This window comes from Cyprinodon tularosa, unplaced genomic scaffold (assembly GCF_016077235.1).
Source record: "Cyprinodon tularosa strain WSP-4 unplaced genomic scaffold, ASM1607723v1 ctg279, whole genome shotgun sequence".
NCBI classification, from domain to species: Eukaryota; Metazoa; Chordata; class Actinopteri; order Cyprinodontiformes; family Cyprinodontidae; genus Cyprinodon; species Cyprinodon tularosa.
The window spans coordinates 1,089,659-1,114,746 of record NW_024038984.1 but is presented as its reverse complement, the minus strand read 5'-3'; the positions used below and the strand labels follow the sequence as shown (position 1 = coordinate 1,114,746).

General features: G+C 39.2%; 1 protein-coding gene across 19 annotated transcripts in view; it reads right to left on the bottom strand.

The window, feature by feature from the left end:
• Window positions 1-1,334: 1,334 nt before the first annotated feature.
• Window positions 1,335-25,088, bottom strand: part of LOC119786788 (receptor-type tyrosine-protein phosphatase delta-like) — a 295,024-nt gene continuing 271,270 nt past the window's right edge. For 10 of the 19 annotated variants that reach the window (XM_038290329.1, XM_038290335.1, XM_038290336.1 and 7 more), the window contains 12 exons: window positions 24,044-24,167; window positions 19,236-19,411; window positions 17,438-17,461; window positions 15,982-16,101; window positions 12,353-12,507; window positions 10,683-10,968; window positions 7,840-8,018; window positions 7,629-7,755; window positions 5,238-5,363; window positions 4,994-5,148; window positions 1,854-1,989; window positions 1,335-1,741 (listed from right to left, as the gene is read on the bottom strand). In XM_038290329.1, the coding sequence (XP_038146257.1) occupies window positions 1,673-1,741; window positions 1,854-1,989; window positions 4,994-5,148; window positions 5,238-5,363; window positions 7,629-7,755; window positions 7,840-8,018; window positions 10,683-10,968; window positions 12,353-12,507; window positions 15,982-16,101; window positions 17,438-17,461; window positions 19,236-19,411; window positions 24,044-24,167 (1,677 nt within the window). In that variant the 3' untranslated portion in view covers window positions 1,335-1,672. The remainder of the gene's footprint in view (window positions 1,742-1,853; window positions 1,990-4,993; window positions 5,149-5,237; window positions 5,364-7,628; window positions 7,756-7,839; window positions 8,019-10,682; window positions 10,969-12,352; window positions 12,508-15,981; window positions 16,102-17,437; window positions 17,462-19,235; window positions 19,412-24,043; window positions 24,168-25,088) is intronic. The other 9 variants (XM_038290332.1, XM_038290337.1, XM_038290347.1 and 6 more) reach the window with 1 other exon arrangement.

Below are 25,088 nucleotides of genomic sequence, written 5' to 3'. Positions count from 1 at the left end.
TGTAATATAAGGCACTAGAAATCTAAAATCAAAGTACTGAATAGATGCTGAAATGTGACTGTGATCCTTTGTTCTGCTGTGACCTCTGGATTGTGGCGCTCTGCCTGGACACACTGGACTGAATCGAGTGTAAAACACTTTCCTGCGTCTGGAGTAAACCTCAGACCTTCATCATGGCATATAACTGCAGTTAAGTGACTTGACACAAAAATATATAATACATCTACTTATTGCACACTGAATCAGACAAGAGAGAAAAGTCTAATGTGAGCATTCCAGTGAGAAAGTTGTCCCCTTCCCCAAAACCCCCACCCTCTGCATCCCTTTCCTGCTGCCCCAAATCTCTGTGAAAGCTTATTTGAATCCATAAATAGTTCATCTCTTTCCATCATATCTTTCCCTCTGTACACACGTCCTGTACGTTTTGTGTTTTATGTGGGTTTAGATGAGCAAATGCACAACTTGTTGGGGCTTTCTCCGCCCCTCGTGTCCCCCCTTTGCTCTGCGGGGCGAGATAGTCACGTGCTGAGATATCAAGCCACCACACGCGTGAGTGTTTTCATAGAAGGTAGGAGGTGGAGGGTATGTGACGGTGGCGTTTGTCGTCAAGCGGTGAACTTCCTCCGCATTAGATTTGATTGTACGCTTAAAGAAAGGAAATAGAAACATGGCTACGGCTTACAAACCTTGCTTTTTTTTCTGTAGTCAGTGGGGACAAAACTGATAAAAGTAAAAAAAAAAAAAAAAAAACAGAATGTGACATTTTGCTTTTTTAAAAAAACTAAATAGTCATATATCTTTCTAAAAAACTAAATTAATGTTTTGCTTTGCAGTTTAAACCTCTCTTCCCTTATTTGAAATGGTGAAGCGTAATAAGGTTGAACTGGTGGTGCTTATTACTGTAGAAATGTCCTCTTTTCGTTCACAGGAAACAAAAGTCCGTTTCCAAGCGAATTCGGAACCGAAACAAAGAGAGACCAAAAAAAACAAAACAAAAAACACTCCTTGGTGCTCCTTTTTAAAGTTAAGTGTTCTTTGTCTTTCTAATACTGTGCTCTGCGTTTTCAGTTCTTTCTGTCCGTACCTAAAGGGCCTACGACTCCTCCGGCGGATAGTCGCGTAGACTTTGACGTGCCGCTTCACCTGGGAGTAAGTATAAGTCCAACTCTTTCCCGCAGCTTGGTCCTGTTTGGTGATGCTACAACTGGTGATGGACGAGGTGAGAGTTCCACACCAAAAAAACAACACAAAGCAACCCGGGTGCTCACAGAAGCACTGAAACCGCCCAAATACTGATTATAATAATAATAAAAAAATCTATATTTGATCAAGTATTTTTTTTTTGGAGAAGTGGTTGAAGCTGCTTCTTCAGACTGACCCACAGGGGTGTTTGTGTCGGGGCTGGGTGGGGGAGGTAGGGGGAGGCGAAACGAGTCATCCGCCATCCTCCCCCTGGGGGTCGAGCAGGATCGCTATGGCTCAGTAAGAAGTGCTGTTTCTGGGTAAGGGGATAAGCCGATGTTCTGTCCCCCCCCTCCCCATTTATAATCTGTAGGTGGTGGCAAAATCTTCACGCACACGTTCCAGCCAAGTGCACGTATTCAGGTTGTGTGTGATACTACAAAAAAGGGAGCAGTCGGCTGAACGGGGTGCGACAAGACAGCAACTGGGTTTATGTTGCATAGTGATCAAAGCTTCCCAGGTACTCCAGACTGGCTCGGTAGCAGAACTGGTACTGGTCCTGGTGGTAGGCAGAAAAAAAGAAAAAAAACATGGATAAAGAGAGAAGATGTTGCAAAATGTAACATTGGTTTGTTTATATTTGAAATGAGATATAAGGAAATCAGCCTGACCTCTGTCTGAACGGTGGCAGGTCTCTGAGTGCGCAGCATCTTGACCGTCTGGAAGATGTCCACCACCCCTTCATACCTCATCCGCTCAAGGACGATGCTAAGGGTGATGAACACACCGGTTCTTCCCACTCCAGCACTGTCAAGGGATAGAGGAAACATTTTAGAAGTTTGCTTTTAATTAGCCAGTTAGTGAGCTTTAACAGACATGAGCTTTTGTGTCTCCTGGTGGAAATAAATCTGTTTTTAAATAATTGATGTTACCCACTGCACAGTGCGACAGTGGGTATTACTGCTCCCTTACAGCAAGAAGGTCTTCCTGCATGGAGTTTGCATGTTCTCCGCTGCAAAAACGACCTAGAATTTATTTTAGAATTTTCCAAAATTAAGTGTATCTAACTTTAGCAGGTAAATAAGATGATCTGGAATGAGTATTTTTACTTTATAATTAGATAATATGCCCTTGAAATAAGAAAATGCAATTGTTTTTTCTTATGTTAAATGAAAATTGTTTGTCTCACTCACTTCCTAAATTCAAGAAAAAAGCACTAATTTTAAGAAAAAATTACTTATTTAGATTCAAATTTTTTGCAGTGTCCCTGTGCATGCGTGGGTTCTCTCCGGGTACTTTGCCTTCCTCCCACAGTCCAAAAACATGACTGTTAGGTTAATTGGCTTCTCTAAATTCTCCTTAGTGTGAGTGCGTACATGAATGATCGTTTGTCCCATTTGTCTCTGTGTTGCTGCACCCCTCGCGACCCCAGCAGAACAGAAAATGGATGGATTGATGTGACAAGTAAAGTAACCCTTTATCCTTCTACATTTCCTGTTTTTAATCGGATATGAATAGCAACATTATTTTAATGACTAATGTTCAATTCTTTTCTTTCAAGATGGTTTCATTGCTTTTTTCACACATTTCTAATCGTTAAAATTGTTTCTAATGTTTATGACGAGGGACTTTATTGTCCTTGGGTCACTTAGGTACTAAATTGGGGATATGCTTGAATGTAATATCAAGGTGTAGGATAGAAAAGGCGATTTCTTTTTTTTTTAAGTGCTTAACAGTATGTCAAATACTGAAACAGAGATTGTAGTAGATTGTAGATCTCGATGTCTACAGTCCTAAGATTAGTTATTAGAGTAACCTTTCTTAAAATTGCTCCAAAGATTATTTAAAGTCCTATACCTAGAGGATTCTACCAGGCCCCCAGCATCATAGGCCCACCACTCTATTTAACACTGCATATCAAGTGCTCCTTACAATCATTGTTTATTTGACGCCAGACACAGCTGAGATGTTTACTGCTTGGATGGTCAAATTTAGTCAAGCTCCTAAGTGTCTAGTGTAAACAAGTGGTCAGCCTTGTGTGTAAAAGATTGAGCTTTTGTACATATGGATAACAGTGTTGGGGAATTTTCCTTCAAAATAAATTATATTTAATATTCCAAGTTACCTTTATTAGAAAGTAATGTGTTTCTTTAGAATATTTACTGATTAATAGTTGCTGATTATTTATAGGTAACCTTTGCCAAAATAAACATTTAGGATGAGGATTACAAAATGAAGGTGTGCAATAATTTATCACAAATAGCCGAGTCACAAAAATGTTATTATATACGATAAGTAAACAAACCTTTACACACCTTGACACAAGATCTTTTTCTATTCCTTTTATTTGCTCCTGAGTAGAGTGGCCACACTAGGTCTAATATAAAAAGTCATATTTCCATGAAATAAACATGACAATGGTTTACACTCTTTTAATATCAACATTAATTTTAATCAGTGCAAGTTAAGCCATTTAGAAAACCTTGAACTGATTGTCGTAGCTTTCTTCTACTAATGTTTTAAAACCGTTTTTTTCTTCTGATATATTAACAAGGCTGTTTCCGAATGTCCGCCCTAACCCCTAAATCCCTCAATCACTATATGGAGCATGAACAATATAGCAAACTCAGTTAACTGACTGTTCAAAGAGATGATCACTACTTTTCACTCTCCTTTGGTCAGGTGACTCCCAGCTCGCCCCAGAACAAATCCCATGATGCTTTGTGGAGACCTCTCGCAAAGCCTTCTGGGATATATCTGCTTGCCTAGTGACCACAGTTGCACACTTCTTCAAAGTGCTTTGTGGGACATTTTTAGTCCATGACTTTTTCATCCAACAGACATTCATATAGTATGGTGGAACCCATGTATAGTGCCCTATGTAGGGCTCTTTATTTAAGCCAGCTTGTTTTTTTTTAACTGTCAGCTGTAACATGTTCCTAGAAAACTATAAAAGTGCGGAAAGCCCGAGTTCCTATAAATCAACACTAAAAACACATTTGTTTAGGATTGCCTTCGACTCTTCTAGTTAAACAGTTCAACTGAAACATCATTAGTTCAACTTTTTTATTTTCTTTAGTCCAACTGTTTTTAATATTGTTTTTTGTTTCTGCATTTTTAATTTTTTTTATTTTTATCCTACTTGCTTTGATTGTGTTTTATTTTCCTATATTTTAATCATGTAAAGCACTTTGCATTGTCTTTGTACTGAATTGTGCTATATAAATAAATTTGCATTGCCTTGCCTTACCAGCCAAAGAAACTGTAATAATATTAGCAAATTTATGTCGTAATGCATTATATTACCCTGTTCCTGCCTAATTGTGATATATTATGGCAATGCATTACCCCCAACATGGCTACATAATTATGGATGTTTGTGAAACTTCCTGACGTCTATGGATTAGCACTTAGCTGTCCTATTCAAAAACAAATTTAGGGTTCCCAAACAGTTTAACATTAATGATTTCAGAAATACATATTTCCTCTTCTAGATGTATTTAAACGTTAGGCAGCTTTTCAGTACAACTGCAATAAAAGGTGATGTAAAAAAATGCTTTTACAGATCCATATAAGGGATTGGATCAGATGTACACTCAAAAGATGTATTATATACATAACTATACATATCTAATAATTAATGAGTTTTAGTGTAAGACTATGCTTTTTAGGGTAAGCATAGTCTGCTGATTCTTATGGGTAGTCATAAAAATAACTGGATTATTTTCCTTTATAGTTTTAGATCGTCGCAATCCCAAATGTTTTAAAAGCCAATTAAATAATTTTGAACATAAACAAACCACGGTCTTACCTGCAGTGCACTGTAATCGGACCATCTTGACCAAACTGTTCTTTAGTTTTGTGCACCTGACCAATAAAATCGATGAATCCTTCACCCGATTTTGGCACTCCTTGCTCTGGCCAATCTGTGAATTGGAACTGACGAACTGTCCTTGATTGACCATCCTGTATAAAGAAAGGAAATGGGTTGTAGTTCTTGACTTTCTGCATATATCAGAACGGTTAACCAACATAGAAGCAAATGGGAGACTCACTCTGGCGTCGGTCACTTTAAACTCTCGGAGGATGTACTGAGGCATGTTATATTCAGCCATTGGATCAACCACAAAGTACTGGTACCTGGCTGATCGCTCTGCTGGCCAGTACTGATGACATTTCTCCTGTAGAGTACATAAAGCCTTCTCTTTACATCAAGTTTAGGGATTCTAGAACAGAGTTCTGCAATCTGCGGCTCCGGAGTCGCATGTGGCTCTCTGGACCATCTATGATGGCTCTTAGTAGTGGCTAAAAGAACTAACTATAATAACAAATACCAGTCTAAGAAGCTTTTGTGGTTTTTATAAAGAACATTTAAATCAAATTTTCACAACAGAATGACATTAAAGCACAATAATGTATTGTCATTTAAAAAAAAATGACATTAAATAATACCCTATGGGAGATAAGCCAGGTATCAGCTTTATGAATTGTTAATTTAGTTTTTCTTAATTTAAATACTCAAAACATATATAAGCTGTTGGTTGTTTAAAATGGCATTAGATTTCCTATAGTGGATATTTAAAGAAATAAAATGTTTTACTAGCAAAGAATATTTTGCAGCTCTAAATGATATTTACTTAGCTGGGCTCAGGGAAAAATGGCTGTTTGGATGTGAAAGTATGCCGACCCTTTCTGTAGAAACATAGCAACTTTTTATCATTAGCATCATATGACAAACAACGGTTTATTGTGTTGTGCAAAAGTATTTATTTCCCTTCAACTTCTTCAAAACGGGGATGTCAAACTGCAGTCTTGGAAGATCATTGTCCATTAACCCGAAGATGCGTCTCTGCCTCTTCAGACCTGAATCAAATAATGTTGTGAACTCTACAGAACTTGACAAAATTTTAATGAGTAAATGAAATCTGTTTAATTCAGTTTTGTTAGTCAAGATTGCTGGCTTTTGAGAACTTGAATTTGAGACCCCTGCATTACATAAACATGCTTTAGTACGTTTAATTATTATTTATGTTATCGACCAGAGAGCCCAATGAACATGATTTGACAAAGGACAATCTGAATTGGTGGCTTGCATTAGTACAGAATTTGACCCCTTTAGTCAATAAGCCACATTTTGCTGCAATTAGAGCTCCATATCTGATGGGATATGCCTCTACTTGACTCATGTACCCCTTTGGGCATTTTTTTCGTACCATTAGCACCCCTCTCAGTCAAAAGTATTGATGACTGTTCAAAAGTGGAAAGTACAATAACTGATTATAAAACAAAAACTATTTTACTAAATCTTTTAACTTGAGCATTTAATTTTTAGGCATTTTATTCGATGCATCTAAAATAAAAAAATAACATAAATATGTTGCCTGGGAGTTATTAAGAAATGGAAATAAATACAAAATAAAATCATAATATAAACCTGTATTTATAAAACTGCAGCTCCTCTGAGTAACTTCCTTATAATGATGTTTAAACTTGATGAATTGGGAACAAAAGGAAGAACAAAAATTATATTCCGGCTGACTTAATTAGTTTTACTTTGTTTTCATCAAGAAACCTGAGCTGCTTTGATGAGCTCCATAGCTCAGTGTGATAAACAGCTGATCCCGGGCTGTTCTCTACAGCCAGTCTGTTCCTCTGCCTTGTTTCAATGTGTCAAAGCTGAAGGTGAACTCAAACATATAAGGAAAACTTACTTGATAAAAGCTTATTTAATATTTCAATTATGTCCTCACAAAGCAAAACATATCCCAGCCCTGTTTTATTTTACTACCTAAGAAGTAAAATATGTTCTTGTACCCGTTGCAAATCACTCACAGTCCACTAGGGGCACACGTACCCCCGGTTGGGAATCTTGGCTCTACTGTACCAGCTGCACATCTAGAGACATTTTATTCTCATTGATCTGAGCAACATAACTCCAGCATGTGCTAGCAGGAACTTACAAAGTCTAGCCAGAGACAACTGGTGTATATGTTTGATCTAAACCTTTCCATCACATCTCTTACTGAATATATAGGACTATTATCCTGCAGGGAGACACACATCTTAGACTGAAGAAATGTTTTAGCCATGATTGTTCTGTATTTTTTGCCATCCATCTCCCCTTCACCTCTGATCATCATTGATGTCTCTACTGAACCGTGAGCATCCTGACAATATGATGCTTCCAGCATCAGGTTTCACAGTTGGGTTTGGGTGGTCAAGTGTTGAGACAGTTTGCTGCAATTTTGCATGTGGACCAAAAATGTGAGTTTAACCTTTACCAATCAGAACACCTTCTTACTTTGTTGCAAAACTACCAAGATAAGAAAATAAGGGACAGATTGGCAGAGCTAATAATGGTTGCTCAGTACACAGAATTGGGTTAACATAAAAAAAAGGCATTACAAGGCATTACACAAAAGAGCTTGTCTGTGCTTTGGCCTTACCCGTCCCATTTCTCTCAGCTTTGTCAGCATAACAACAATGGTAGAGTTGTGTTCCCACAGCATTCTCCAGTAGTCCTCTGTGGTCTCTGCCAGCGGGCCCTGGGTTGCTATATAGGCCCGCTGTTGCCTGCAGACAGAAGCACATGATTGGTACGTAGAAATACCAAGCAGATAAAGCAACGACGCACTCCAGCTAATGCTGGGCTCCCACCTGTAGCCGTCGATGAAGCTGGCGTTGATGTAGTCGGACCCTTCCACCCCTCTGATTGGCTGCAGACACACGCGCGTCGTCTCATAGGGCATGATATTCACCAGTCGGTTCTTGAACTTGTTGCACGGCAGATTGGCACTTACGAACCGGGATGTGTGGGCCTTGGCACTGGCCAAGCGCTGGAAGCAAGAAAAAAAAAAGTAATGTGCATTTTAAAAAAGAAAAACCATTTCAAATGGTTTGAGATGTTTGTGAGATCATAACCCACTTCCCACTCCAGACAGATATGGATCAACAGAAGGAAAAAGAAAACGGAAAAACAAATTTAGATAAATTCAAGGAGCATGTTGAAATGCGTTCAACAGACGGTCTGGACTTCCTCTGGCGAGTTGGACAAGTGAAATAGGATGATCAGCTAAAGCAGGCAGGCCTCAGGATATTTAGCCAGACATCTTAAATTGAATAAACAAAGTGGGGGCGACTCAGAGGGATCGGGGCAGCGGTTCGGGGAACGGAAGGGGGCGAATGTAACGAGACGAAACAGAGCAGAAGAAAAATCAAGAGTTGGGGTGCAGGAAACCACAAGGCCCCACAGTGTCTCAGCTCACATATGTGAACCACACATAATCCTGCACCAGAAGACGAAAAAAAGACCCCCCCTTTAAAAGAGTGATATAAAGAAATAAAAAACATGATTGTATGTAAGTACAAGTGTAGACAGTGGGATGACTCCCCTCAGCCTCGACCATTGGATGACATGATCTTTAAATGAGAGACAGAGCAACATAAAAATGGGTCGAGGCAGAGACCGCAGACTCTGGCAGAACAATGGAGTCTGGCAACCGAGCGGCTGTGAAAGAACCAGCACTACCTTGTTTTCTTACAGACGAGCTAAGATGGAAAATCCCCCCCCACCCGACCACAGGTCCACCAGTCATCCGGCGATGAACTATGAACTGACTTTCCAGCATCAACAGCAGTAACTCTTCACGCCGTCTGTTTTATCAGCAAGCAAACACGTCTTTACCCTTCCATTCGACACATGCCAATACCAGCTTTGAACTCGTCTAGAGAGGGGGAAACAAAAACACGGCGTCTTAAACGTGGAGCCAGGGAACTGCGCTTGTTGATTTTCTCACAGACATGCTTCAGCTTTTCTTTTCTTTTTTTATGTGACGCCATCCTCTGTGAGAAATCCCCCACGCTTTTTAGTGTTTCTCTAGTGGTGGGAGCTTCAGATGGTGACCCACGACGTCCCGTGGGTGTTCTACCGAGATGAAAGAGCAGAGGAGACGATGCTTTATGGTTTACAATCGAAGGAGAACCCACTGATATTTAAAGGGGAATGCAGGGCCATAGGATGGAGGAGAAAGCATGGAGTCGCTCTGATTTAACTGTAAAGTCTGAACAGACATAAACCATTTCCTGGGAAAATTGAAGCCTCCTGCTTTTGCTATATATATACCTGAGGAAGCCAGACTAGTCAGGCCTGCAGAGATCTTATCAGCGAAAAAGTGGATATCAGAGGAAAAACAGTTAAAAGAGGAAAACAGCTTCAGGTCTGATGTCTGCTGCTGGTCTGCTCCGTTTAGAAACCAGCTCAATAAATCTGTAAAAGTAGGACTTCTGTTTTAAGATGTGATAACCAACTTTAAAAGCGAATTCTCTCTGAAAGCACCAGCAGATCTATGAAGGCTGATATCATAAAGCTGCAACCTCTCAGGCTCCATTGTATAAAGCGCCCTTTAAGGACTGAAACTATAACTAGTAAAACATAAAGCACAAGTGAGTGAAGTACTGAGGCTGCTATTATAGGTAGTAATATAACAATGGTAAGGAGCTTAGAGGTTAACAGCCATTCTAACAAGATCTCCCTACATTAGAGGGTTTTATGTTCTGCCGCTTTCCTCAGGCTCAATTCAATCAAAGCGGGTAATAATTAGTAATATTTATTTTAGTTTAACTAACTTTTCATTATTTGTATTTTTTTTACTGCTGCTTTTTTTGTTTATTTATGGATATAATTTAACTTCCTTTATGCAGTACAGGGTTCTCAAAATGGTTTCCCTTTACAGAGCTGGAAAAACCTACAGGAAACTTCTATGTAACATGAATACAGGAGAAATGCTAAGTTTTTTTTTTTTATATGTAATCTATATTCATCTTTATTATACCAATAGTCATTCCTGTTTACGTTGTTTAAAGTTAGGACAGCGAAGAGTCACATAGGGCTCTGGCACTACCTGCTTTAGAGGTGTAAATGAATAATGATTGGGTCTAAAACTGTGGTTTAAAATAAAGAATTGGGAATATTGATTTGGAACCAAGAAAAAAAAAACTTTTAGAAGATTTATTTTTATTTATCATCAATTCACGTTGCTGGTATTTTTAATTGCAGTACTTCTTTTTGGCACAAGGGGCACTAAAGTCACTCACTTTAATTAGTGAATTAGTAATTGAATTTAATTAAATTCAATATCGTCTTTGACTTTAGGAGACTTTCAGTCCAGCCGTCTTCCTGCAGAAAACTGCACGATGCAAAGCTTTAATAATGTGGCACAGCTTTCTAATGTTTAAAGTGCATTCACGCTCTGGAATAATGTGTTTGGCTTCAATGCTTGGACAGCTGAACTAACATGAAATGCCCAGGCTTTTAACAACAATATCAGAGGCTAAAAATGTCAAGAGATGATGGAAGATATTGTGATGACAGACAAGAAAGACGAGGATGAGGAAAATGCAGGAATGCAATATTATTGTTCATTAACAATAATATTGCATTCCTAATAGCATGCTGGCCTAAGTCCATTCCGTTCCTCAGTCGGGCAGACATGTTTCCTCACCTTGAACTCCACCTCCATGCCGGTGACGTTCTCCCCAGGCTCAATCTGGGTCAGCCTCTGGATGTAGGAGTACAGGTTCCTGGCAGGGACCTCAGTGTTCCCGCACGTTACCGCCTCCAGCAGAGCATCGTGGATGAAGATGTACTGATCTTCTGTCTGGACCATGTAGTTCCTCTGGGAGCGCATCAGCGTGACGTGGCCGTAAATGTCGATGGTTTTCTCGTGCTTGATGCGCTCCGTCATGCCGTCGATGACTATGAAGCACCCGGTTCGACCCACACCAGCGCTGAGGTCATAATGAATAAATAAATGAGCTGACAGATGGCGATGTGATTGTCTCACCCTAGGTTTAATATCAGCAGTGTAAGTACTAAATCTGGGCCTGGACAGCTCCAACGTTTGGTGCTTAAATGAGGCAAAACAGCCAATTGGTGATAGTTCCAACATGTAAACACGTTAAAAATGGAAATCAGCAATGAGTCAGCTTTATAAATATATCACCCCTATCGATATATAATCCAGAAACTTAATACATTTAGCTGCCAACCCAAACACTTCACATTTCTGCTGTGCTGGTAGCTAAATGGTGAGACGACCTGACCGAGCAGGTTTCTGCCAGCGGATAGAAAGCCCTTTATGTGATTACATTAATATTACTCTGTGTGTGCGTGTATGTTCAGGTGGAATGAGATTGGGTCTGTGGAGGCTGGTTGATGTGTTAAGGCACATCATGATGGAGTCTTGCCGAGATAATTAAATTTGACTGATAATCCTGCTGGATACTCCATCTGACTGTGACAGAAGATTAGGAAGAGCTTCTCTCCTGCCAGCCTCCTGCCCTCATCCCCCTGCCTCTTTATCTTCCCTCCAAGTACCCGTCTGAAACTTGCACACCAGCACAGACACTTTTTCACTCTCACATTTCTGCTTTTTTTTTTTTCACACTCCATTTTCTCCCCATCTCTGTGATTCTTTAATTCATCATTTTCATTCATTGCGTCCTGGATTTCACCTCACCTTGCTCTCCTATTCTGCACCAGTCTCCCCCCTCTGACTCCCACTCCTCCTGATACCACTTTCCTTCAATCATTGTCTCCGATCCCTCTCCCTTTCTTCCTCCACGTCCATATCCACTAATTCCTCCCCCTGAGAGCTTCTGCTCCATATTTTCTCCACTCAGCTCTAACTTTTCTTTTTCCTCACTTCTCTCTCTCTCTCTTGCTGGTAAAAGCAAATAGGTGTTTCTTTCCAGCTCTGGAACTCGACGCTGCGCAGTGACAGTAATGACACGTTTTTAGAATCTTCCTCCATCCAGCAAATGAGCTTCCCGCTGCTTAGACAGCAACTCATTTCAATGTAAACTTATGAACCCAATTTTTTTTCCAGCAGCAAGAATGGGCAGTATTCAACACTGGAAAGTAATCATGGAAAAATATTTGAGCTGGTGAATTCTGTGAAGTAAGGAATGCAGGAGTCTCAGTCATGGTGGTTTGGGGTTTGCATATTGGCAGGTAATTCCAGGCACTTAAACTCTGGCTGTTTTTCATAAACTAAAACCTCGAAATTACCCCAAAAAGAAGCAGGAAACAAATCTGATCCTGAAATCAGGTTTGTAATTACTGAATAGATAGAACCAAAACTAGCTAGGTATTATAGAAATGTTGACACACCTGCAGTGCACAATCATTGGTCCAGCATCTGGAGGGTTGCAGGCCTTAACCCGCCGGAGAAAGGCCAGGAACGGGGTGGGATGTTCAGGGACACCGTGGTCAGGCCAGGCTGTAAACTGGAAGTGACGAACTTCACGCTTCTCATTAGAGCCGCTCTGCAGAAGCAGAAAGGGGAGATTAGCCACTACACAGCAAAAGCAATCAAACATTTCTAAATTTAGCCTTCATTTAAGCAGGTAAATAAGATTATTTGCCAATGAAATGAGTTGAATTCTTACTCTTAAAATAAGATAATTAGATAATATGCATTTGAAATAAGAGCCTGCAAATGTTTTTTTTTTTATTTTCAATGTAAATTCTCTTGTTACATTGGCAAAGTGCCTCACTTACCTCCTCAATTCAAGAGAAAGTTCACTTATTTTTAATAAAAATTGACTTGAGATTTCCATATTTTGTAGTGTAATGAAGCTACTGTCATTGTTTTCCTTTCAATTTAAAAAAGCTCTCCCCTCCAAAAGAAAATAGTATTGAGAACCTGTTAGAAGAATAGATTAGCTCAGTTTGGAGTTAGGCCTTTTGTTCGCATTGAAAAGCGATCTAAACTGCCTCATGCAGTTATCCATCATTGCAGAGTGCGCCATTTTAATATTCAGTCTAAATATTTTGTGATATATAATTTCCATCTGAATCACAAATACCTGAAATGAGTTTCTGATTGTAAAAAATGCTTTTAAGAAATACACTGTATGACATTGGCCGATTGCAGCGTGTCAAAAAAAAAAAAAAGACAACCAAGAAAGATTGGGAAAAAAAGGAGCTAACAGCTTATTCCTTTGGTTTAGTTTCCTCTCTTTGATTCGTTGATTAGTCCGTTTGGATTTCGGATCGCCCAAGGGTTTATTTTTTTGTGAGTGAACCAAGATTCAGGCAGACCAGAAATACTACTTTGGTCCGTACTACACGTTAGACCAGCTTTCATCAGCTTTCTTTCGATCTACAGGAAACCAGTTTTCAGAGGAAACAAAGGTGCTTTGGTGTAAAAGCACCTTTCATTTATACAGTCCCTACAGAGTTAATTTTCACCAGCTTCTATGGTTTTCTTTGATGTGATTGTATCTGATAATTCATGCTTTTGATAGCTGCTTTGTTTATCTTCCTAACGTATTGGTATTTTTCAAATCTTTGTCTTTTTGTTTTTCTTGTGGGGCACTTTGAATTATTCGTTGTATTATGGAGCTAAACAAATAAACCTGGCCTGCCTTCCTTCACTGGTTTAGTCATTACTTTTCTTCAGTGCTTCCTTGTCCAGTAGTAAAAACAATCTGTTTAACATGTGCAGTAGTAATCCCCACTGCAGTGTATATACAGGCAACCAGTTTTTATTAACTCCTTGTTAGCCCTCCCTTAAGCTTCCACGTTGAGCCATCTCCGATTCCTTTCCATTAGTATGTTTTCATTAGTTTTTCATCATGTTTTCACTCTCTTACCTGCAGTAGAATCCTCATGCTACCAACCTCTTCCTCTTATTTTTACTGATATAAAATTATTATAAGTACAGCGATTGTGAGTTACCTGAACAATTTGATTTACCTCTCCTCTCCTCTCCTCTCCTCTCCTCTCCTCTCCTCTCCTCTCCTCTCCTCTCCTCTCCTCTCCTCTCCTCTCCTCTCCTCTCCTCTCCTCTCCTCTCCTCTCCTCTCCTCTCCTCTCCTCTCCTCTCCTCTCCTCTCCTCTCCTCTCCTCTCCTAGCTTTATTAGGACCAATAGTTGATCTTTCTGTCTGCAGTTACCAAAAAGTTGTCTGCTCCACTCGGCCAACTGGTTCGGCTGTTTCCAAAATAAGGGTTGGCATCTCCACCCTGCAGTTTTCTTTCCATGTTTTTTAGTGAGATTAAAATCTGGAATCATTTGAGAAGGGTGTTTTTTTTCTTCTTCTGCCATTTTAAAGCTTTTAGCTGTGTATCTTGGAATGTTATCCTGTCGGAGAACCATTGAACTGTGACTCAGACTGGATTTTCCCACACTAGATGGAATGTTTTGCTCCAAAAGCCATGGAAGTATTGAGACTTTACTCCATTCTGTAGAGACTCTGAGGTATTGATAAAGATAGGGCGAACCCTCCTCAAAAAGTCAATCTACATCATGTTTTAATGGAGGCATGTTGTTCTTCTCCTATAAAGATTTACATTGTTTTTCCATTTGCAGATACGGCTGATGACACTGATCATAAAAGCTCAAAATGTATCTAATTTTTTAGTAGAAACTTTGGGAATGATGCAACAGAGATGCAATTTGACGCTAGAGTTCAGCTTAAAAGGATTGACCAGTCTTTTTTTCCACAACATTAGTCTCATCATGGGAGGTTGGCATTCTAATAAATGAAATATACAATTTTTTTTAATAACTGTATTATTGCTATTGTATTTAAAAGTAGAAGGAACAAATCATGATGTGCTTTTTATGAGATACCGTAGGTAGAAAACTCATCTTGCAATCTAAAAGTTGTGAGTTCCATTACATCTTCCTCCTATTCCCTTGAGAGGGTTCTTAGCCCCAAGGGCAACTAATATGTATGAATCTGAGTGCCACTGTGTGCTCAGTGTAAAGTGATTTGAGTTGTGAGTAAGACTTGACAAGCAGTACATTTTACAAGTAATAACAAACACTTTGATTTGTATTCTGATTTTTACAGGCCTAAAGAAGATAAAAGCAAACAGATAAAAATTGTGTTTTTCAGTTTGATTGATCTGGGCCAATGATTAACCTGCTGGACACTTGGAAAAAATGACAACCTCCAATCAGTGCGTGCACTATAGTCATGCTATAAGGTCTGATTAACCCTAAAAGGCCTTTCAGACAAGATGCAGTTTGCTATGCACTTGCTGCTCGGCAATGAACGCTGTTGCACTGGCTGTTCGTTGCTGCGCTGGCGGAACAAATATGGACGCTGTGCCCTGGAGCTCCCTTGTGCTTGCCCCTTGCATTCATTCAATCCTGTCTGACAGACCGATAACCCTTGATTGCAGATGCTGTAACTGACCGAAGAAGACTTATCAATAAACTTATCAACAGTGATACAGTGGTACAGTAGGAAGCTATTGAAGAAAGCTGTATGTTGAGTGAATTGCTGAGACGTATTTGTGGTTTAATCAGACAGCAGGAGAGAACAAGATTTTCAGCAGATAACAGGAAGGCTAAATCAAATTTTATGAAGTTGTGGTTCTGTTGTGGAATAAGCAACATTAACAAATGCTGAGAACCTTCAAGAAATGTAAATAGATAATCTCTGTCTATTCTAAAGAATACGAAGTTATTGATGGTTTAGCAAAGATAACCATGCAAACAGTTCTAATTGTTAATATTAGAAGCTAAATAGTCTAAAAATCCCAATTCTACCACGATTGCTTAAATATCTCATATACACAAAAGCTAACATTGTGTGTGCTCCAATTATTAATGACAAAAAGATTGTCTTTAAGTGTTCATTTGTTGTATCTTCTTAAAAACTACCAATTAGACAGCAGACATTTGCCAAAAAAATACATATAAATGGGAAGATCTCTGCTCAACAAAGCACCATTTGGACAATTTCACTGCGAACAACCCTCAGCACTGTTAAAAAATGCTACCTTGTAAAGAGCGAAGGTCCTCATAGAGTAGGTGGCCAGCTCCACCGTGTCCAGCAGAGTGACCTGTATGAGGCCATAGGTCTCTGTGCCACGTGTTGGCCAGTACTGATCGCATTTCACCTACAAGAGAAAAAGACGAGAAGTTGTGAGATGCAGGGTTTTTTTTTTTTTTTTTTGCATGTGCACAGTTCTGTGAAGCAAGATTAGAAAAAAAAACATTGAAGAGGGGAACATATGCAAAAGGAGGTGAAGAAAGGAGAGAGAAGCGATGAAGTAGATCAGTTTAAGATTTTAATAGTTCAGATCAAAATACTGAAATAAATGCATACAGAATCAAACCAGTGATGGGAAAGTGGTTTTAGTGAGTGTGTGCAGTGAGAAGTGACAGCAAGAGGAATCAATCCACGACCACCAAAGCACCTGGAATTTCTCGGTCTAGGGCGATCATTTTTGTAGTTCTATAGCTCAGCTACAGAGACTTAAGAGAAAGGAAGAAAAGAAAATCCCAGAGGGGATAAAAGAGGTTGGTAGGGGTGGGCCTTGGCAGAACCAGGCCAAACCAAACGTTATGTGCTGATCCCTCCGCTCTTCACATCAAAGACGGCAGGGAGCTCAGCACTCAGTTTGCCCTGCATTCCACTGCTCCAGACTGGGGATTATGCATTTTGGCCTGGGATGTTCAGGCTGTAATTACAGCTTTCCAACTGTTGTTTTCCCACCAGACCTTGAGAAGCTGCAGGGACAGAAATGATTGTCCACATAGGGGGGCTGAGCTCATTGCCAGTGAATAAAGGGGGCAGAAAAAAGCCAAAAAAAAGGGAGCAAAAATGGTGTGAAGACTGTATTAACTGTAGAGTTATGGGCCCCAACAGGATGAATGGGAACTGATTTGTGCTTGGAGGACGGATACTGGCAAGAGTCCCAATGTGGGACCATCTGTGATAGTCTTTGCTCTAAATGGGCAAACACACGACGCCGTAACATTGAAAGGTGTAAAATAAGATCAATTTTTTTTAAATGAGCTGCTCACTACTCAAACACAACCAGTCTTACAGCCACAGGAAGAACAGCAAGACCCAATTTGTCCACATTGACAGATTCCCCTCGCAGGAATTTAACACGGATCGAATGAAGCCTGATTAAGCTCAAACATTAAATGTTGATCAAGATTTTATGCAAAGTCTGATGAACTACTGTACTCTTTTAATGGTGGTAGACAGAAAATAAAAAAAGTGTTGTGATCATGCAAACTGTACCGATGTGCATTGTCTCTGACCTGAAGCGGTTAAAAATAACCCCATTTCAGACCATGTTAGGTGGCTTTTGGTAAACGAGTCTGCATTATCACTCAATACAGCTGAGAAAATAAACCAAACAGAGGGAATAAAGGGGGGAAAGGGATAAGGGTGCATTAAAAAAGGGGAGGATTAGAAAAGGAGTGAAAGAGAGATCTTGCCTTAGAGAAGAAATAAGAGGGCATCTGAGGGTCAGAGAGACACAACAGAGACGGTTGGAAAAGGTTGAAAAGGAAAGAGAGTTTTAACACAAAGCACAAGTTAGTAGGAGAAGAAGCACAGGCGGGGAGGAAGGACCGGTTTCTGAAAAGGACCCCGGACATAATAGTTAGCACTTAATCATGATTCATACCTCCAGCCATTCTTGTTCATTTTATTCTTACATGACATTCTCATTATGCTTGATTTTCACTCAGGCGCACATTCAGTTAACAGCGAAATGCCTCAGAATCAAACGACTTTCTAATTCATTACCGACCTCAGTTTAGCTGTGTCTGTAATCCCCTTTCAGCCCTTGCTCATCAACATACTGCTCTGCTCTATTCTGTTCTGATCCACTTCATGTGGCCTTGTGCTGCTCGCTGCTTCGAGTCAAAAAAAAGGATTTTAAGCTAATGATTATGGGCAGTGCCCTGGAAACGTATTCTTACCCCTACAATATTTTTCATGTGACAAATGCAAGTTTTTAATGTGTTTTTATTGGGATTTTATGTGACTCAACAACACAAATAGATCAGAGTGGAATGAAAATGGACAAATAATTAAAATTTTACAGTAAATTAAGTTCTTAAAAGTGGGAATGTGTTTGTATTGAATTTCCCTCCAACAGTATTACTTGTCATCCCCTTTTCTGTTGAATTTCATCTGTCAGTCCTTTGGTGTACGACTTTACCAACTTTACAGATTTATTAAATCCACTATGCAAAGTAGCTAAAGCTTAGTTAGAATGGATTAAAAGCATCTATTAGAATAAATTTTCAAGTTTTGCCAAATATTTTCAATAGGATTTCGTTTACTGTGACTAGGACATTCCAAAATAACAATTAAGCGTTGGTCTTATCCTGCTAAAAGGAGAAACTCCTGACAAGTCTTGACTCTTTTGCACTGAAAGGTTTTTATTTAGGATTGTTCTGTATCTCAGCTCTGTCCATATTCACATCCACTCTACGCTTAGCTTTTTCAGTCCCCCTGAAATAGATATCGTCCCGACAAATGTTGCAGTCATTACCGTGTTTGAACATTGGAAGGAGGTATTTAGGTCGATGCTGAGTATAAATGTTTTGTCAAACATCAATCTCAACAAAGAACTTAACAGTCATGGCTTTCGTTTTGAGAGAATGGCTTTCATCTTAGCGCAAGACTAGTTATTGTGCTGTCAATATTCTTCTTTATAGGGTATCAAAGGAAGGAAGGCTATAAAGACGAAGATCCATCTTTCTATATTAGGAAAAGAAATCAAAAACCTTGTGTCATTTTTCGCTTCACAGTAATGCAATGCTGTGTGTTGATCTTTTAACAAGTACTGCAAATAATGAAAAAATGACATGACAGTGTGCCTCTATATACAATTATAAAAAAGTAATTCATTATAAATAAACGTTGTAAATTAATAAATTAGCTAGTGTCCAATCAAGCTAGAGTGGGTTTCTGATTATTGTTCTGGTGTCAGGTACTTTACACAATTTATTCTTGTGACAGTTTTCCTTCCAACATACTCACTAGCCTACCGTAGCTGAACATAAATGGCTTCTCATGGCACCATTAATCACCCTAGATCCAATCCAATTTTTATTTCCCCTTATTTAACTGGCTTCAAGCATTTAACTCTCTCTCCTACAGTGTGCAAGGTTCCTTGGCTTTTTTGTTCTTCAGTCGCAGTCAACCTGGTATGTTGAATAGTTATTACTCTACCCTGTTCTTGCTGCTTTACTCTACATTTATTTCTCCATGTTATCTTACCCTTGACTTCTCCTCCAGCTTGGTCATCATGACAATGTTGGCTGTGTGCTGCTCCCAGACCATCCTCCAGAAATCCCCAAAGGTCTCCGGAAGAGGGCCTTGCGTGGCTATGTAGGCATTCTGACGACGGTAGCCATCAATGTAGTTGGCATTCATATAGTCACTGCCAGGGACACCTGGGTAATAAGAGGAAGACTAAAGTTAAAAGTATGTTGAACTAAAGTGTCATGAAAGAAGGTAAAGATCCAAAGGTCACAAGTCGGGAGAAATAATATTTTATAGAAAATTGGCAAATATTTTCATTATCAAAATGAAAATATTGGATTATATTAAGCTAATAAAGTTCCAAATTTCATATCAGTCTGTCTGTCTGAATGATCTCATTTAATTTGTTTGACTAAGGTCCTGTAAATGATGAACAGTAGCAATGAGGGCTGCATTGTTGCCTTGTATCCAGAAGGTCTGGGATTTGAGCCCAGGATCTCTCTGCATGGAGTTTGGATATCTTGCAGCACATGCATAGATTCTCTCCTTCCACTGTTCGAAAAGTTGACTAGTAAGTTAACTGTTGTCTCTCATTGATGTTTGAGAGTCTCTGCCATACCCTGCAATGGTGACCTGCTTAGTGTGTAGCCCACCTTTCCCTCATAGTGGCAGAATATGGCTAGATGGAAGCAGCAATGATAAAGAGATGGGTGTTGTCAGCCTATACTCTGGTATACTTTTGTGGTTAATCAGTGATTAGCTGGGGTGCTGATGTTTATACCAGAAAGGATGACTCGAAGCACAGACCATACTGTCAAAATGTTGCAGCTAAAACAACTTGATTTATCTTTCACTTAAATGTTGTTCACATCTGTGGGCCTAACAGCAATGGAACCAGGTATGGTCTTCTGCTGTTGTAGCCCACTGACATGTTTTCCTCTTAGATATGATGCTCTGGAGATGTAGCAGTGCTGTAGAGGTTAACCCGTGTATGCTGCTTTCTATGCGCGTCTGCGTGCTGTGGTCAAAGTTCAGCCTATTTGAACTTTGACTGTGGCTTGCAAGGGACCTTTCCTTAGCACAGCGCTTTTGGGCCTTTGTTTGGCACATGCTATTGAAAATAATGGATTTCAATGTTCAGTGGTGCACACGCTGCATCCTGACTGAAAGCCCCTTCAGTCCTTGATGCACCTGTCATGGGTTCAAGTCCCGGCCTGTCTCTACATGTCTTCTCTCCTCTCTGCAATCATTAATTTCAAATATAACAAAAGTAAAAAAAGTTTTCTGCATACCTTGGTCCAGAGTAAGTTTGCCCACCAAACTCAGCCTCGTTCTTCTCAGACATTAAGGTCCCATTTAATTAGTGATTTCTAAGATAAACACTGCATAACACTGCATATTTGTGCCATGTGTTCTGAACTTCCAAATCAATGCATTTTCTTTGCACGTTTTTTCTTTTTTTTCCCACGTTTGCATTTCATCACTGCTGCACTTATTAATTTAACAGATGTACCTGATGGATGGATGGTTGGTTAGTATATATTTATAAAAAGAAATAAATAAAAGGGATTAATAGTGGTCCCCTTCATACTGCTAAGTTCTTGCATTGTGAAAAAATTCAAACTGGATGTAACATTACATCCCTTTCAGATGCCTAACATGTTAAAAAAAGGATTCAAATCACAGCAGTTCTCAATGAATTAGTTCATCTCACTGCGAACATCAGTTTTATTCAGCTGTATGGAGAAAAAAAAAATATTTAAAGGGATTACCTAAGTCTACTGCTTTGACAGACGGTTTATGTCAAAGTAATAAAGGTTGAGAATCATATAAGGTCCTGGAAGAAAGATTAATGATTTCACAGGGCCCAGTGTCCTCTGGTGCTGGATTGTTCCGTCATCTTGTTTTATTATACAAGCTAAGACGATCATGGGCTTAATCTGAGTATAGTGCGGATGTTTCGCCTACAATGGCAGAACGACTGTAAGGCCGTCTCTGTGTAAGACTCGGCTGACGCTGCCTGTCCTGCAGGGGATTGTGTGCGAGTGTGTGTGCGATGTGGGAGAAGGTCTGTGTGTGTTTGATTTGGGATCAGGCCCGCTCATCTAGGGCCTAATACCATAATCCCAAAAATCACTGAGTCACAGCTCAAACATGCACGCATACGCAGAAAACACAGACTCAAAGACATGCGTTCAGAACGCACGCTGCACACTGAGCCGTGACCCGAATCCTTTAGAGTCTTCTGATGACAGTTTACAGTTAAAAAACTAAAAAAGACCCCCCCCCCCCAAAAAAAAAGTCCAAGTGAAAACCGCAGAATCCCTACAGAAAGAAACCAGCGAAGCTGATTTTCTGAGGCAGATTACTTTATCAGAACGACCCGTGCAGTTGTAAAACCCCAATCCAACATCTCACACGGTTCAGACGCACAAACCCGTTTAAATAGAAGACTCTTTTTTCTTACATCTTAGTTCCAATGGGATGGTGACAGACAGTAATACGAGCTTCAAACATATGTTTATCAGCCTCAGTCTTTAAAGGACAGACGGCTTTAATGCTTTGATGCGCTTTAACTTAATGCAAGGGACTAAAACAGAGGCACTCTGCAGATAAATGCACACAGAGTTACACTTTCTCTGTGGCTGAACTGGCTTGGCAGAGCTTCTGCTTTTATGTGTGAGGGAGACTGGGAGCAAAAAGTGCATATCTGTGCTTTCCCATATTCTGTTTTTTTCTTTTAAATTTACAGCACAGAGAATGTGTGTGCGTGCATGCATTGATAAATGTGTGGCACTGTGGCTTTGGATGTGCTCAAGAGTATATGTTTTCAAAGCTGAAAGGAAGACAGACAAGCCAGGGCTCCAGGACAAATGGGGGTGGTAGGGCTTTTCACACATGCTCTGCCCAGATAAGGCACATCTATTTGGGCTTGGCCTCCCACTGCCTCCTTCTCTGTGCATTGGAGCTGCTGGTTTTACTGCCTCAGGTCTTTCCCAGCTGAGGTGGGTGAGCGTGCTTTAAAATGCACAATCAGAACAGAACTACGACTATTTTCTCTTTTTTAATTCCACCTCTCATTATAAATCATTCAACTGGTCAGAATGCACAGAAACTGGTACATGTTGAACGTATTCCTGAGAATTTTCAAGAGCAGATTTTCATAACCAAATCCTCTGAGTCTGAAATTATTATTGCATCTTAAAAAATATATAACATAATAGGAGAAAATGTGGGATATTTTATTGAAATATGTATTTTTAGTTGACTTTTTTGATATAAAACAAATAAAGTATCAGAAAATTGAGAAACAAAAACATATTCAGACATTCAGACATCATATAAGTGTGGTAAGGATTCTCCATCCACACACAGTGGGAGTATTTCATATATCATAGCGCACATGTCTTAGCCAGTTTGTCTCTTTTAATAATATATTAATAAATAATAGTGTTTGGGAGAAGGTTAGAGGTACCATAAAAAAAATCTAAGGACTTCATTGATTGCTCCAACACAGTGAATTCAAAACTCTAAAATCTAATTGGTAAAAGCAGCGTCTCTGAACGCTACCAGCTCCTGCTGAAGCAACATTCAGCAGGAGTGACGTGTTTGGAATAAAATCGATTGAAGCAGCATTAATCTAGGCTTCAACAAAGGAGAGGTCGATATCAGCTGATTCTAAAGGAATCCAAAATCTCCCAAACATAGTAAAGCAGTTTTTTGGCCCTAGTTACTTTATGAGCAGGTGTAGAGAACAGTGATCCTTACCCTGTCTGTGACAATAATCATTTTAGACACAGGGATAATGCAGCCTGGGATTTGATGGCAATCCAGATTGGATGTTAGAGCCAGAACCATGTAAGATTGATAGTTTATAGCGGTTCACTGAGTGTGTGCAGCTGCTCCAGTACCAGCCCCTGGCACCGGCACAGGTGGTTTGCTAGGACACTGGTGTGTGGGATGGAGGAAGTAGCAATGACAGCATGGTGACAGATCTAGATCTAAATACATGGGGGACTTTTTATGCATTACTTTTTTTTTTGTTTTTTTAATGTTTGTTATCTATTTTATTTTTGTAGTTTTTTGTTTTTTTATTGTAAAGAAGGTGGTGTTTTGTGTTTGATGATGAAACCTAGACTCTTGTCTCTCTACTGTCTGTACTGAACGAAATTTCATTTTGTATACACTGTGTGTACAAAATGGCAATAAAGTTTGTGTAAGTCTAAGACTCTTGCATGTGAAAACAGACATGCATGTTAATAGTCATCAGGTAATGTAAGTAATTCAGAGCAGCTCATTCTGCCTTTAATTTCTCTAATCATTCTTTTTATTTAAATACATGTTAACATTCTGCCATGCTTATAACAGTGGTGTTGCAATGAGTTTTCAGATTTTAGCTTGGCTGCTGTTAAAAACAGATTGATGCAGAGCTATGCATTAGCTAGGTGTACAACTCCGTTAAGGTAAAATCAAAAAACTCTCAGAACAAAAAAAAAAAAGTAAATGGTACATTTAACAACTGTGGAGTTAAATGCATGTAACACAATACCTTACTTTTGTATTTTCACAATTAAACTGAATAGCTTGTTTTACTGATAAATAAATTGAAATATATGACCTGGAGTATGTCTATGACTCCATTGAACCCATTTCAAGTGACTTTGAGGACAACATGTGTTGCAAATTGGCACTGATTCATTAAAAATGAATTTAAATTCATTTTCTAATCCAACTTTCTTTTTTTTTCATCAAACTGCATCTAAATCTATTACCCTGCAAAAATCCTTTAAAAGAATATCAGGCCCCACTGAAGGTTTTCTTACCATCAATGCTGGAGAGTATGACCCTGGAGTGATCGTATGCAATGACATTAGCATAGCGGTTCTTTGGTTTGTTGACCTCCAAGTTGGAGTTTTCCCATGTGAATTGCTGAGCTGGGTCTACGGACTGAAACACACAAAAGGGAGAAGAAAGATAACGTTAGAAGTGTGTGATATTCTCTGAGGTGGATAGGTAACACATTTATGTCATGGCAAGAAAGTATAACACTGTTCTCAAAGTTTTGATTGGAAAAAGGAATGTGTGAAACCCCCTTCAATTACCTTATAGATGCATTGAAGTAGCAGCAACAGATGTAGATTTTATTAAAATACTAGAAAATCTTCAAGCTGTACTTACCGTAAGTGGTCAAAGTATGCTTACTAAGGATAAAAGCCTTTTTTGACTAGTTATGGTGGAATTACATCAAAGAAAGACAAATATCTGACCTAATTAGCTTTAACTAAACTCAGTTCTCTATACCCGAAACTAAAAGTATTTTTTAGAAGAAAGGTAGATGCTAATAGTTTAACTTTGTTAAGTAAACGTATCTCTGTTGTTTGTTATTGACTATGCTTGGCTTCTTACTATGCATTGCTTTCTGCCAGAGAAAAACACTACTTTATCAGAGGTGTCAAGTAACAAAATAGGAATACTTTGTTACCTTACTAAAGTACACATTTTGTCTATCTATAATTTACTGGAGTAATTACTTTTTAGACAACTTTTTACTTCTACTTCTTAAATTTTTTGCACTTATCTCTACTTTCTCCTTACATTTTAAAAATAGACTTGTTAGTTTTGTTTCATTAAAGCTCATTTTCGTCATGGCCTGTTGGGTTGAAAAAAAAAAAAAAGACATCCAAATAACTTGATTCAAACAGACTAATTTCTTTGGGGTTGGACTTGGTACTGCACAGTTGTTCGCCACATAACAAAATACATAGTTTTGATGTAAAGAGAAATTTGACACTGTTGTCATCCAGAAATGCGGAAAAGCATGTTTCTGGGCGTGCTTCGGTGGTGCAGTGCTTAGCGCACAGACCCATG